The 15,315-nt window shown below is 40.1% G+C and overlaps 1 protein-coding gene across 10 annotated transcripts in view; it reads left to right on the forward strand.

Moving 5' to 3' along the window:
- PAK1 (p21 (RAC1) activated kinase 1) overlaps nucleotides 1-15,315 on the forward strand; it is a 150,189-nt gene that overhangs the window by 82,247 nt on the left and 52,627 nt on the right. For 6 of the 10 annotated variants that reach the window (XM_030917941.1, XM_030917937.1, XM_030917943.1 and 3 more), the window contains exons 2-4: nucleotides 1,033-1,240; nucleotides 13,464-13,564; nucleotides 14,070-14,217. In XM_030917941.1, coding sequence (XP_030773801.1) covers nucleotides 1,051-1,240; nucleotides 13,464-13,564; nucleotides 14,070-14,217 — 439 coding nt within the window. In that variant the 5' untranslated portion in view covers nucleotides 1,033-1,050. Of the gene's footprint in view, nucleotides 1-1,029; nucleotides 1,241-13,463; nucleotides 13,565-14,069; nucleotides 14,218-15,315 lie in introns of all 10 variants that reach the window. The other 4 variants (XM_010365786.2, XM_030917939.1, XM_030917938.1 and 1 more) reach the window with 1 other exon arrangement.

The following is a 15,315-nucleotide window of genomic DNA, read 5'->3' on the forward strand; positions in this document are numbered from 1 at the left end:
ACCTGGGCAACATAGGGAGACTCTTGTCTCTAAAAAAATTTTTTTTAGACGGGCATGGTGGCGCATGCCCGTAGTTCCTGCTATTCTGGAGGCTGAGTGGGGAGGATCTCTTGAGCCCTAGAGTTTGAGGCTGCAGTGAGCTATGACTGTATCACTGCACTTCAGCCTGGGTAACAGAGCAAGAATCCTCTCTCTCTCTCTCTCTCTCTCTCTCTCTCTCTCTCTCTCTCTCTCTCTCTCTCTCTGTCTCTCTCTGTCTCTCTCTCTCTCTCTCTCTCTCACTCCTTTGTAAAGAACAAGGTAGAATTTTAGAGGAGGTAGACACTGGAGAGATTATACAGTCTCAGGGGTTAGCAAACTTTTGCTGTGAAGGGCAAAGTAGTAAATATTTTAGGTCTGTGGACATACAGTCTCTGTTGCAACTACTAAATTCTGCCAGTATCAGGTAAAAAAAGCCATAGACAATTTATAAATGAAGGGTGTGACTGTGTTCCAATAAAACTATTTACAAAAACAGCAACTTTGCTGACCCTTGATACAGTCCATTCCCGAGAGGGAAAGTGTAACTTGTCTAAGGTTATAAAATTAGAGGCTGGCAGAGAACTCACTATGTGGAATGCTGTTAGCAGTTTTATTTAATCTTCACATAGATGAAAAAATGAAACCTAAGAGGTTAAAGAATTTCTCTAAAGTTAATTAGTGGTACTGGGATTCACACTTAGTTTTTGCTAGACCAAATATCTGCTTTCAGCTACATCATAATGGTTTTCCATGCTCTTCAATGTCTCAGAATGGGAATGCAAAGAAAAGCAAGACATTGTGATTTTTCATTAGTGCTTGGCACATAGTAGGCATTTACATCAGTGAGTGTTAGCAATATCATGGCATGCAGTGGAAGGACTTGAGCTGAACCCTGAAGGAAGGGCTGTATAATTTTGATTCTTTGCAATTTTTTAACATGTATTTCCTTTTGGTCAACAATAATAAAGGATTTTTCTTTATTTATATTTTTCTTATTTCTGATTCTAGTAGCTGCTGCTGGTGGTGACAATGTCAAATAACGGCCTAGACATTCAAGACAAACCCCCGGCCCCTCCGATGAGAAATACCAGCACTATGATTGGAGCTGGCAGCAAAGATACTGGAACCCTAAACCATGGTTCTAAACCTCTGCCTCCAAACCCAGAGGAGAAGAAAAAGAAGGACCGATTTTACCGATCCATCTTACCTGGAGATAAAAGTACAGTATTTGATTTTCTTCTCATCATTTGTATGCTTTAAAAAAATTATTTTGGGTAACCTGGATAAAAGATCGGTCGTCTTTGACTTAATTTTCCTTTAATGCCTTTTTTCTGGTTAAATATTTCTCTTTCTTCCTACAGTGGCTGAAACCAAATGGAAAATAGACCTATTTTTATACTGTATTAACTATATCTGAGCAAAACTGTAAGAGAATAATTATGCTCTTGCCAGATTTGGGACAATCTGAAGTGATTTATTTATTTTTAAGTTCTTAAACTGTTTAGGAAGTCACAAAATGTAAGAAAAATTGGAATGTCTTTATTTGGAATTTTTTTCCCCCGAATTAGTTTCAATTGGAAATGTTTTCTTTCCAAAATCTTGATTGCCTTTTCTTTATTCCGACTTCCTGGTCCCACTTTCAGGTTTGGGTACTACATATCAGTAAGAATGGCAAGTAACAGCTGAGAAAACGATGCAGAGATAACTAGCATTCAGCATGAGTTTACTATGAATAAATTATCCTGGGCAGCCTCATTTCCTTTTTATTGATAAAACTTCTGTTAATAGAAGAGTAATCATAGGATGAATAGTGTTGATTTTAACGCTGTTAATTTAACAGTGTATATGAAAAAGTCGCCAAGATCCTTGTAGACAAGGTTGTAAAATAAAGGTTTTGGTGTCCACAACAGAAGATCGCTTTTGTTTGATACCAAAGATGTTGACTTAAGTGGCTGTTGCTCTGAAGTAAAGTTCTCCGTATGTTTGTGGGCCCTGTTCTTATAGCGTGCTAAAGATACTGGCTTTCTGTGTGTAAGTAGTTATCATGAGCTTCTAGTTTAGATGTACCAGCTTTCTCATCTTAGGCATGTCAGTTAACTGCTTTGACCTTTATTTAGTTTCCGATTTCAGAAGTGAGATATCATCTCACAGGGTGATATCTCTACATACAAAGTTACATACAAAGACTACATACAAAGTTCCTAATAGAGTAACTTCCACGCAGAAGGTACTTAAATGTTAGTTCTCTGTCTCTTTACTCCTTTGTCGATGAATAGAAACTGGGAGGCATAGCTAGTAGACTACATGGTAAAATTAGAGCTGAGATTCTGAAACAGTAGGGCAGATACAACAAGCACAAAGGTGGATTGCAGAAAATATCTCATGTTGTAGAAAAAATATAATTGCCTAAATGCAGATCAGGGGAGATGGTAGATGGTAGTGTCATTAGCCAAATAGGAAACACAGAAAGAAGGAACAAATTGGGAGCGTTGGTGATTGGAGAGCAGGGAAGTTGATGATTTCGGACACATAGCTTTTATATATAGATACGTCTTATGAGCAGACCTCATGTATTGTAATGTTTGTTTTACAAGTGAAATGAGACATAATAAGGACTTTTAATGAGTACGTTGGGCTTATATCTTTTTGTGTATGAATCCTTCTACTCCACCTTCCCTTCCCTGTGGGTTTGGGGGGTTTGGGTAGAAAAGAAGGCCAGGCACAGGGGCTCATGCCTGTAATCCCAGCACTTTGGGAGGCCGAGGTGGGAGGATCGCTTGAGCTCAGGAGTTTGAGACCAGCCTGGGCAAAATAGCAAGACCTTGTCTCTACTAAAAAAAAAACAAAAAAAAGATCAGGCATGGTGGTGTGTGCCTGTAGTAACAGCTGCTTGGGAGGCTGAGACAGGAGGATTGCTTGAACCTGGGAATTTGAAGCTGCAGTGAGCTATGATCATGCCATTGCACTCCAGCCTGGGTGACAGAGTGAGATCCTGTCTTAAAAAAAAAATAAAATAGGCCGGGCGTGGTGGCTCACGCCTGTAATCCCAGCACTTTGGGAGGCTTAGGTGGGTGGATTACCTGAAGTCAGGAGTTCAAGATCAGCTTGGCTAACATGGTGCAACCCCATCTCTATTAAAATACAAAAAATTAGCCAGGCGTGGTGGTGGGCCCCTGTAATCCCAGCTAGTCAGGAGGCTGAGGCCAGGATTATCAATTGAACCCAGAGGCAGAGGTTGCAGTGAGCTAAGGTCACGCCATTGCACTTCAGCCTAGGCAACAAGAGTTAAACTCCATCTCAAAAAAATAAATAAATAAAATAAAAGATATGGATAAGTTACTTAACTTTGATTTCCTGACTAATTCATTCATATAGTAGCTGCCTACTCCCTTGGTACAAGGGCTGTGATCTGAGGCAGTGTTAAATGCCCTGCAATCTTCTTCCACATATATAGCCACTTTCTTTATCCCTCAATTTAGATGTGTATTTATTTTTAATATTGTATCTTATCAACCAGTATTCTTGATCTCTATAAATAAATTGGCTTTCAGTCCAAGTGTCTACATGTAGTAAAAGAGAACTTTTTAAATTAAAAAGCTTAAATTGTTCTTGCTGACTCAAACTTGAAAGGTAATAAAATTCTCATCCAGTAGGCATCATCAAAACTAAAAACATTTATGTTTCAAAGGGCATCATCCAGAAAGCAAAAAGGTAACCCACAGTAGGGAGAAAATTTTCCCAAATTACATATTTTATAATAGACGTGTATCTAAAATATGTGAAGAAGAACTATTGCAAGTCAACAACCAAAAGACAAATGATTTTAAAATGGGCAAAATATGTAAATAGACATATCTCCAAAGAACATATACAAATGGCCAAGAAGCACATGAAAGGATGCTCAAATCATTAGCCATCAGGGAAATGCAAATCAAAACCACAATGAGATATCACTTCATACTCACTAGGATGGCTATAATAAAAAAGATAATAACAAGTGTTAGTGAGGATGTGGAGAAATTGCAACCCTCATAATTGCTGGTGGGAATGTAAAATGGTGCAACCTCTGTGGAAAACAGTCTGGCAGTTCCTCAAAAGGTTAAACATAGAGTTACCAGCAGTACATGAATGTTTATAGCAGCATTCATAATATCCAAAAAGTGGAAACAACCCAAATACCCCATCAGCTGATGAATAGTTAAATAATAAAATGTGGAATATCCATACGATGAAATATTTGGTAACAAAGACATGAAGTTCTGTTCCATGCCATGACATGGATGAACATTGAATGCTGTGTTAAGTGAAAGAAGCCAGTTAAAAGGATCACATGTAATATGATTTTATTTGTAGGAAATGTCCAGCGTTGGTAAATTCATAGATAGAAAGTAGATTAGTGGTTGCCTAGGGCTGCAGAGAGGGAGAGGCAATTAAAACTAGGAGATGATTACTAAGAGGGGTGGAGTTTCTTTTTGTAGTGATGAAATGTTCTAAAATTGATTTTGGTGATACCTTTCCAGCTCTCTGAATATATTAAAAGCCATTGAATTTTACACTATATGGGTGAATTGTTTGGTAAGTGAATTATCTCTCAATAAAGCTGATTTTTAAAAGAGAAGATTCCTGTCTGAAACAGCAGATGGAAGCAGAGCCTTCGGACATCATTGGGACCTGAAGGGACAATCTTATGTGCTAAATGGGAAAGTGGGGGTCTAGATATTGGGATTATAGTCTTGGTTCTTCCATAAATTGGCTGGCTGATTTGGGTCAATTATTTCTCTGTAGACGTCAGTGCCTTCATCTAGAAAAGGAGAGAGAGCAGTAGGCATGTACAGTTTCTTTTAGCTTTAGAATCCTATAATTACATAAATGAGAGATTGCAAAGGCGTGGTTAGATCAGGCTTGTCTATATAGGTGAAAAGAAACTAGGCCATTGTAAAGTACTTTATTCAGTGATACAGCTGTAGAAAATACTAGCTGAGTAACCCTAGGCTAAATCTGATCTGAAAATACATCTCATAACCTCAAGATCAAAACTGCATCTCTGTAGGTTGAGGGCATAGAGGTAGGAAACATACAGAGTTATAAGAATTTCTCGCAAAATGATCTAACAATCTTTCATCCTTTGGGTATAGATTTCCTATATTTGCCCTGGGCACATAGGTTTCATCCCTTTGCTTTAAGACCCTTGATGGCTATAATTAATGCATACATCAAAATGAAAGAAGTCTGAGGTGTTTTTCTTTTTTTTGAAACCTTTGATCAACCAGTAAGCCTCTCAACTTAGTCCTAGAAGGATACACAGCAGTGTTTGTAGTCTTTGAAGTGGTATGCCCTTCATGTAGTATTTGAGCATTTATACCAGCTGCATAGAGTTATGTCTAGAACTGGACTTATAACACAGATTGAGTCCAGCCACTGACATTTGTTAACTCTGATTTATTTTTTAAATTTCATTTCAATATCCTCACTTCCCATTCACCCTATATCATTAGAAGGCTTTTGTCATTTGACATAGTAGATATAAAAGCATTTTCTAAACTAAAATGTAATACAAATAGGAGGTTTGTTTTTTAAAAATGGAAACCTCATTTATTGTTTTATTTGATACCTACATCAACTCATTTTTAGTTGGGGAGGCTAAGGCTTAGAGAAAAGTAAGTTGCTTAAGGTCTCACAAGTGGCAAGTGGGAGGGCTGAGTATGGAACTAAGTCTTCCTAAATTATCTGTTCCCTTGTAACATAACTGTTTCTCTTAGTTCTCAACCCTGATTACACATTGGACTCACTTATGGTGCTTTTAAAAAATACAGGGCAGGGTGCAGTGGCTCACTCCTGTGATCCCAGTTTGGGAGGCCGAGGCGGGCGGATCACTTGAGGTCAGGAGTTCTAGACCAACCTGGCCAACATGGCGAAACCCTGTCTCTACTAAAAATACAAAAATTAGCTGGTTGTGGTGGTGGGCACCTGTAATCCCAACTACTCAGGAGGCTGAGGCAGGAGAATCGTTTGAATCTGGGAGGCAGAGGTTGCAATGAGCCAAGATCATGCCACTGCACTCCAGCCTGGGTAACAGAGTGAAACTCCTTTACAAAAAAAAAAAAAAAAAAAAATGGCGGGGCGTGGTGGCCCACACCTGTAACCCCAGCACTTTGGGAGGCCAAGGCAGGCGGATCACTTGAGGTCAGGAGTTCGAGACCAGCCTGGCCAACATGGTGAAACCCTGTCTCTGCTAAAACTAAAAAAATTAGCTGGATGCGGTAGTGGGCTCCTGTAATTCCAGCTACTCAGGAGGCTGAGGCGGGAGAATTGCTTGAACCCGGGAGGCAGAGGTCACAGTGAGCTGAGATCACACCACTGTATTCCAGCATGGGTGACAGAGCAAAATTCTGTCTCAAAAATAAATAAATAATTAATTAATTAATACTGATACCTGGATTCCATCCAGACTTTTGGAGTCAGAATCTCTAGAGGAGTTGTTTTGGGTCTGTAGAGAGATTTTTGGGAGATGAGAAAGAAGAATGATCTGTGGGCTGCAATAATGGTTGAGGTTTGAGCTGCCAGCGGGTAGAATGTCTTTGGGCATTACCTAATGCTGACCTGTCTAGCATGGCCTCAGTATGTGCCTGGGGGATGCATAAATGATTGGAAAGAGAAGCTGTAATTGAGGGCCTGTAATAGGTGATGCTGAGTTGCAGAATTCCCCTGGTTCCTGTGGTTAGGATCTGGAGCCTTTGGTTTATTCTAAGAAGTCTTTCAGCATTTAGTTTGAAATCTTTTTCTGGCTGCATTTTCACAAGCAAAGTGGAATTCTCTGAGCTTGGGAAGAGTTTAGCAAAGTTAATTTTAACATTGGACTATGTCAGTGTTTATCTCTCCAAGTTTGGAACGTTTTACTGCCTTGAGCTCAGATTAGCTCAGTGGAGCCAATGAGAGGTGCTGCTTAAAAATAATTTTTTTAAAAAAGGCCAGTGATTTGTGCTAAAACTTTGATGGCTATACTGAGACAATGGGATTTTGCAGTGTCAGCCTCATTTCCCATGCTATCAGAAGGTTCAAAGATAGGGTTAAAATTGGGATGGGTGAGGTTGGAAGCTTGTTTTCCCACTTTATTTTCTCAATCCCAAGATCTCTAGATACATGAAATCAAGATGATTCTTTCCTCTTTCTCACCTCAACCACAGTTTCTCTGTCTTAATGAATGGGCTGAGAAACGTACCAGTTTTTTTTTTTTTTTTTTGAGACGGAGTCTCGCTCTGTCGCCCAGGCTGGAGTGCTGTGGCCGGATCTCAGCTCACTGCAAGCTCCGCCTCCCGGGTTCACGCCATTCTCCTGCCTCAGCCTCCCGAGTAGCTGGGACTACAGGCGCCCGCCACCTCGCCCGGCTAATTTTTTATATTTTTTAGTAGAGACGGGGTTTCACCGTGTTAGCCAGGATGGTCTCGATCTCCTGACCTCGTGATCCGCCCATCTCGGCCTCCCAAAGTGCTGGGATTACAGGCTTGAGCCACTGCGCCCGGCCTGTACCAGTTTTTTATATTAATGACAACTTATGTTTGTAAAGTTCTTTAGTTTACAAAGCACATATATTTTCTGTAACGTAAAGAATTCTTTTTTTTTTTTTTTTTGAGACAGAGTCTCACTCTGTCACCCAGGCTAGAGTGCGGTGATGGGGTCTCAGCTCACTGGAACCTCCGCCTCCTGGGTTCAAGCAATTCTCCCTGCCTCAGCCTCTCAAGTAGCTGGGATTACAGGCACCTGCCACCACGCCTGGCTAATTTCTGTATTTTTTAGTAGATGCGGGGTTTTACCTTGTTGGCCAGGCTGGTCTTGAACTCCTGTCCTCAGGTGATTCGCCCGCCACGGCCGCCCAAAGTGCTGGGATTAGAGGCATGGGCCACTGCGCCCGGCCAAGAATTCTTAACATAGTTGTAGAAATCCTTATTTAGATATAAGTCTTCTGTCAGTTATATATGTTACAAATATCTTCTACTGTGCTTTTAGCTTTTATTAGATTAAGTAAATTCCCCTGTAATCTTAGACAGATGCTTGGCATGATGCAAGATAGAATTTTAATATGGTCAAATTTATTAGTTATTTCCTTTCTAATGTTTTGTGGTTCTATTTTGAAATATTTAGCTACTCAGAGACATGATTTTTCTATTGAGTTTTCTGTATTCATGTACATGAGCACATTATTTGTATATTGTAATAGTTTTTTTTTTCTTTCTTTGTAATCCTCCTTTTACTTCTTTTTCTTGCCTAATTGCACTGGTTAATACCTTCAGTACTATGATGAATAGAAGTGGTGATGAGGAATACCCTTCTCTTGTTTTTAATCTCAGGAAAAGCTTTCAGCATTTTAGAATTAAGTATGATATTTTTTCCAGAGTTTTTGGTAATTACCTTCTATAAGATTAAGTAAATTCCCTTATAATCCTAGTTTGCTAAGAGTTTCTAATCACGATTGATATCATATTTCAGCAAATGCTTTTTCTGCATTAATTGAATTGATTATATAGATTTTCTTCTTTATTTTCTTAATGTAGTAAATTACATTCACTTTTTTTTTAAAAAATTGAGATATAACTCGCATGCCATACAAGTCACCATCTTAAAATGTACAATTCTGTGGTTTTTGGTATATTCATAAGATCGTACAACCATTACAACTAACTTCAATACATTTTCATCACTCCAGAAAAAAAACCCCATACTCATTGCAGTCATTCCTCATTTCTCCCTTCTCCCCTGGCAACCACTAATCTACTCTCTGTCTATGGATTTGCCTATTCTGGACATGTCATATAAATGGAATTACACAGTATATGGCCCTTTGTGACTGGCTTCTTTCACTTAGCATAATGTTTTCAAGTTTCATCCATGTTGTAGCATGGATCGGGACTTCATTTCTCTTTATGGCTGAATAATAGTATATGGATGTACTACATTTTATCTATTCATCATTTGAGAGACATTTGGGTTGCCTTCACTTTTTGACTGTTGTGAATAAGCTGCTATGAACATTCACACACAAGTTTTTGTGTAGACATGAGTTTTCACCAGATTCCTGCAGACATACTTCTAGTCATCATAAAAAATTTGCTTCCGCAGCAGTAGTCCCAGGGATACTATAACCCTGGGATATGGGACCATCAGGATCCTGGGTTTGCTTTATTTTCTCCATTGTGTCTTCCCTCAGTCTGAAGCTCATAGTGCCTTCCTGCCTGCAATCATGTGCTTTGTGAATCTGGTAAGATTTATGAAATTTGGTTGACTTGCTGAACAGGTGGAAAGAAGGAAGAAAGATCACACTGTTTACTTCTCTTGGCCTCTGCTTATTCTGTTTCTTTTGGAAATGCCCTTTCCCATCTCAGTCTGGCTAACCCCTGTTCATCCTTTATGACTTCTTTCAGGTATTATCTTCTCCAGAAAGGTGGTTTATTACTTACCTTCATCTGCACACAGAGCATGCACCATTGTCCTATTTTGCAGATTGAAGGCTTGAAACTCAGACTTTTCCAGGGTCACCCAGTGAGTTACTGGCAAACATAATACTGAATCCTTCCTCTGAGATTCTTTCCACTAACAGAAATTTCTTTTAATTCCTTGACCTCAGCTGTTTAGCTCCTGGGTTTGTGGTGATGAGCCAGTGAGACAATGACTGGCAGAGCTTGGTGAAGGGCTGTACACAGGTGAAGGGGATGATTGTTACTTCCCAGAAGGGATTAATTGGGTTCCGGGTGGCTCTAGGACTGTATGACTTCTCCATTTCTCTTCTGTATTCCTGCCTCTTGAATCCTGTTTTCTGCTGGTGATCCCCAACTGGTGAATACTCAGTCTAAATATTACACAGTACCAGGCTGGGCACGGTGGCTCATGCCTGTAATACCGGCACTTTGGGAGGCCAAGGTGGGTGGATCACCCGAGGTCAGAAGTTTGAGACTGGTAAACATGGTGAAGCCCTGTCTCTACTAAAAATACAACAAGTAGCCAGGTGTGGTGGTGGGTGCCTGTAATCTCAGCTACTTGAGAGGCTGAGGCAGGGAGAAATTGCTTGAACCGGGGAGGTGGAGGTTACAGTGAGCCGAGATCATGCCATTGCACTCCATCCAGCCTGGGCAACAAGTCTGAAAAAAAAAAAAAAAAAATTACACAGTACCCAAGCTAAATCCTGCCCCCTAGATTTCCCCATTCCTTTTACTTCTCTCCTCTCCCACTTCAGCCAAGTCATTGCTATTTTTGTACTCTACTATGTTAAACTGTTATTTCAGTTAGTAGTTGATTCCAGTCAAATCTCAGTAGGGATCGGGGTATAATAAGGAGTGAAAGACTTGATCAGGTGGACTTACAGTCATGTGCTCTGTGAATCAGGACAAGTCAACTTACTTCCCTGGGCCTCTTTCCTCAGGGAATGGGATTACATGGTCTCTAGAATCACTCCCTAATACTTTCTTTATTTATTTTTTGATACACAGTCTCACTCTGTCACCCAGGCTGGAGTGCATTGGCACAATTTCAGCTCACTTCAACCTCTGCCTCCCGGTTCAAGCTATTCTCGTGCTTTACCCTCCTGAGTAGCTAGGATTATAGGCACGTGCCACCACGCCCAGCTAATTTTTGTATTTTTAGTAGAGATGGAGTTTCGTCATGTTGGCCAGGCCGGTCTTGAACTCCTGATCTCAAGTGATCTGCCTGCCTCCGCCTCCCAAAGTGCTGGGATTACAGGCGTGAGCCACTGCGCCTGGCCATTCCCTAGTATTTTCTAGAGTGTTCTTCAATCCAGTAAGCCATGTGCTGGATTGAAATTCAGAAGTATAGTGATTGTAATTGGAGTGGTAATTTTGGTCCTCAAGAAGCTTACATTTTGGATTTTTAAACTGGCAAGGAATCATATAAGACAGGAAATGACTAGATGCTTGGTGGTGTAGCAGACTCAGTGTCTTGGGAATTAACAGGAAGAAGAAAGGTCAGGAAATCCTTCCTGGAAAAAGTGGGACCTGAGCCAGTCTTTAAAAGATGGCTGAGATAGGGAGAAGGAGAAGAGAGCATTCCAAACAAGGAGAAGAAAAAGCGAGCAAAAACTTGGAGGTGGGAAAGTGTGAGGTATATTCAAAGGTTGCAGGGTAAAGAGTGCTCAGTAGCAGCAGAGCTGACTTTAGCATTACCCTGTATGTTCATGTATTAAATGATTCCATTTCCCTGGAACTCTTTTCTGTAAACTACTCATGCTTTGAGCTAACTTTCTTTTTGGGCCTCCTTTACCAAAGTGTCTTCTGCATTTGACAGTTCATGCCTGTGATGTATTATATAGTATATCAATTATATGTAATAGAAATAATGTATAAACATGCATATATATAAAAAATAAAAATTGAAATAAAACACAAATATAATTGTACTTCCCTAAGTGACTAGATCAGAGGGAATTTAGAAACAGAAAGTAGTTCCAAAGCCCTGCCACATGTTCCAGTGCATTCTGGCTATGAGAAAGACAGATGGACTTATGTCATAAAGGACTGCTTGACTTGGGGCCCTGGTATACCCCTTAGCCTTCTCTTTCTCAAAGCAGCTGCTTCTGAGAGGGAAATTGCCAAGTACATAAATAGCTTAAACCCTAGCACTTGGAATGTAGGCAAATGGTTCTCATTAAGATACTGAAGAATGAACCTTTGGAATCAGACCTGGGTTCAAATCCCAGCTCTCAGTAGCTGTATGAGTAAATTATTCAGTTTCCTCGTCTGTAAAATGACAGTAGTAGTATTTATCTCATAGGATTGTAAGAATGACGGTAGTAATATCTATCTCGTAGGATTGTAAGAATGAAGAAAAATACTATATTGACATCATTTTTGTATATATAGCAAGTTCTTAATGTCATTTCTTCTTATTACACTGAAGTATGTTTTCTTGATTCAACTTGAAATGTTTTAGGGGAGGTAAAATAGAATGTAAAGAACCTTGGCTTTGATGCCAGACTTTTTGGATTTTAATTACTTAATGATTGTAGGCAAGTCTGTTCCCAAATTTTCTAATCTGCAAGTAAAACTTGCCTCAGGATTGTGGTGATTGTATTACATGATATGTATGAAATACCTATTTAAAACTATGGAATGCCGTCTCAGGAAGGAATCTTAACTGCAGAGCTTTGAGAAGGCATAGCTTCTTGTTTTCATAGACTCACAGAATGTAGACGCTTGAGGGACCCTTAAGATCATCTAGCTCATACTCGCCCTTGTTTAGATGAGACAGCAGAGATCTCGGTCTCTCTCTCTACACACACACACACGCGCGCGCGTGTGCGCGCATTATGATAAGGTAGAGGTGAAACTGGCTTGAACTCTAGACCTTTTTGTGTTTTCCTTCTCATTTTGCTACCTTTTATCAGGGTTATGCTGGGTCTGTGGAGGTCAGAATTTCTTTTGGTTAGTGTATTGAGCTCCCAGACAACAGGATTTTAAAATAAGGTTCACAGGTGCTGGGGAACAAGTGTTTTGAAAGTCAGGCCAGAGCTGCTGAAAGGAACATTTATTCCTGCCCTGGAGAGAATTTTTGTGTCTCCACAAAAATTTCTTAAACTCCTTGCCCAGTTGAGGTAAATGTCTGGTCATTTTTTCCTTTCTTCACTTACTGTCTGAGCACCTACTTTGTGCCAGGTGTGTGCTAGCCTCTGGGAAGCTGTGATTAATTTGACATGGCCCCTGCACTTAGAATTCAGTCTAGTATGGAAGATAAACACTTATAGTAGTCAATTACTATTACATATATTGGGTGCTATAGGAATAGAGAGGGTAAAGAACCACCCAGCCTAGAGATCAAGGAGGGCTTCACAAAAAAGAAGACTTACCCTATATCAACTGGGTAGTTACTGGTAAAACCAGGACTGTTAACTCTGACACACATTCTTTTTGCCTCTCCTTTTATTTTATTTTATTTTATTTTATTTTATTTTATTTTGAGACAGGGCCTCACTCTGTCACCCAGGCTAGAATGCAATGGCATGATCTTGGCTCACTGCAACCTCTACATCATGGGCTCAAATGATCCTCTTGCCTCAGCTTCACAAGTAGCTGCCACTACAGGCGTGCACCACCATGTCCAGCTAATTTTTGTATTTTTTGTAGAGACAGGGTTTTGCCATGTTGCCTAGGCTGCTCTTGAACTCCTGGACTCAAGCTATCTGCCTTCCTTGGCCTCCCAAAGGGCTGGGATTACAGGCATGAGCCACCATCTTACTTTAGTTCAACAGGAAATTAAGTATTTAAACATGCATTGAGTATCTGCTCCAATCCAGGTCCGTAATTGGGGTCTTCAACATATGTGAAATATTAATAGATAGACTTTGCCCTCTCAAGGAAACTACAGCGCAATAAAGAGCTAAAATAAGCCTAAAAACAATAATGTTCCTATTTTGTATTTCCTTTTCCCTGTTTCTCTTGCAGCAAATAAAAAGAAAGAGAAAGAGCGGCCAGAGATTTCTCTCCCTTCAGATTTTGAACACACAATTCATGTTGGTTTTGATGCTGTCACAGGGGAGTTTACGGTAAGTCCTGGGTCACAGAAAGGTCTTTAGTCTTTTAGAGCTCTGGCTGTGCACTGTTAGATTTAACCCTTTCTCATCTTCCTGGTGCTTCTATCTTTGCCTGAGACCCTGATTACAATTTTCTCACATTCATCAGTGGGACACTTGCATCGCTAAAATTGTATCCAGAGAAGCCTTTCCATCTGCATTCCTTAAATAATAAACCTCTGTTAAGTGGTAGGCTTGGTAGCAGGCTCTGTGTGGGGCACTGATCATGTAGAAACAACATCCTATCCTACCATCCTGGAGGTATAGCCTGGTGAAGGAGCAGACATCTTAAGAAATGACTAACACAATGAGAAAGATATTATAAAAGAGGCTTATGTAAACTCTGAGGGTATAGAGAGAAAGGAATGACTAACAAATGCATCTTTTGCTGCTAGCAAGTGTCAGAGTTAGCTCTGATGCTCTTTCAGGGTCCGCTGTGACTGTGCCTTCCTGTTAGTCTTGTATGTCTCTCTTATAGGGAATGCCAGAGCAGTGGGCCCGCTTGCTTCAGACATCAAATATCACTAAGTCGGAGCAGAAGAAAAACCCGCAGGCTGTTCTGGATGTGTTGGAGTTTTACAACTCAAAGAAGACATCCAACAGCCAGAAATACATGAGCTTTACAGGTATGAAAACTGTGTCCAGGGCAGTCTCAGCAAGAGATGGTTTTAATCTGGATGGGGAAACTCACATGCCTATTGGTCTGGGATGAGAGAACAAAGTAGTTGAAAGAGTGGAAGTGGCACTTTAACTAACGTGGAATTTTGGAATTTGACAGCCAAGATGATGGACTTTGCATCAAACTTGAGTCTTCACTCTGACACTGCACATGTTTTTTTAAAAATAGTATGGTACTATATAGAGAGAACACAGATTTTGTGCTAGAAGGTCTAGATTCTGACCCTTACTAGATTCTAACAGTCGCTTAATTTCTTTGCACCTCAAAATGGGAATAATTCCTATCTCAAGCGGCTGTAGTGAGAAATGATTGGGCACAGTGCCTCACGCCTGTAATCCCAACACTTTGGGAGGCTGAGGCAAGAGGATCTCTTGAGGTCAGAAGTTCGAGACCAGCCTGGGCAACATGGCAAAACCCTGTCTCTACAAAAAATACAAAAATTAGCCAGGTGTGGTGGTGCATCCCTATGGTCCCAGCTACTTGGGAAGCTGAGGTGAAGGGATCACTTGAGCCTGGGAGGTGGAGGTTGCAGTGAGCAAGGATCACGCCACTGCACTCTAGCCTGGGCAACAGATTGAGACCCTGTCTCAAAAAAAAGAGGTTATAGTGAGAAATAAGTGAGCTGACAGATGTGAAAGTTCTTTATAAGTTGTAAAACATCACCATAGAAATGTAGCTATCATTATCATCATTATTGTTAATATTATTATTAGTTATTTAGTAACACTAATGTATGTCTTCCTCAGGGAACTAATTTTTATTAGTTAAATGAAAAACAGGCCATTAAATAATAAATTTCTTTAGATGTACCCTTGGTAGAAGGGACTATATTTTTCAGAATGTTTTTAATAGCAGAATTGGGATTAGAACCCAGGTCTCCTAATTCCTATACCTTCACCTTTTGAATTTACTGCTTGCCCCTAATAATGTTATTTGGAGGCTCTCCTTCCACAGAGGACCAACTTTCCCTTGTTTTGCAGGTGTGAGAGCCAAAGAAGGCCTTTCTAATATGTTAAATTAATAGTGGACTAATCTTTTAATTTCC

This window comes from Rhinopithecus roxellana, chromosome 15 (assembly GCF_007565055.1).
Source record: "Rhinopithecus roxellana isolate Shanxi Qingling chromosome 15, ASM756505v1, whole genome shotgun sequence".
NCBI lineage: Eukaryota > Metazoa > Chordata > Mammalia > Primates > Cercopithecidae > Rhinopithecus > Rhinopithecus roxellana.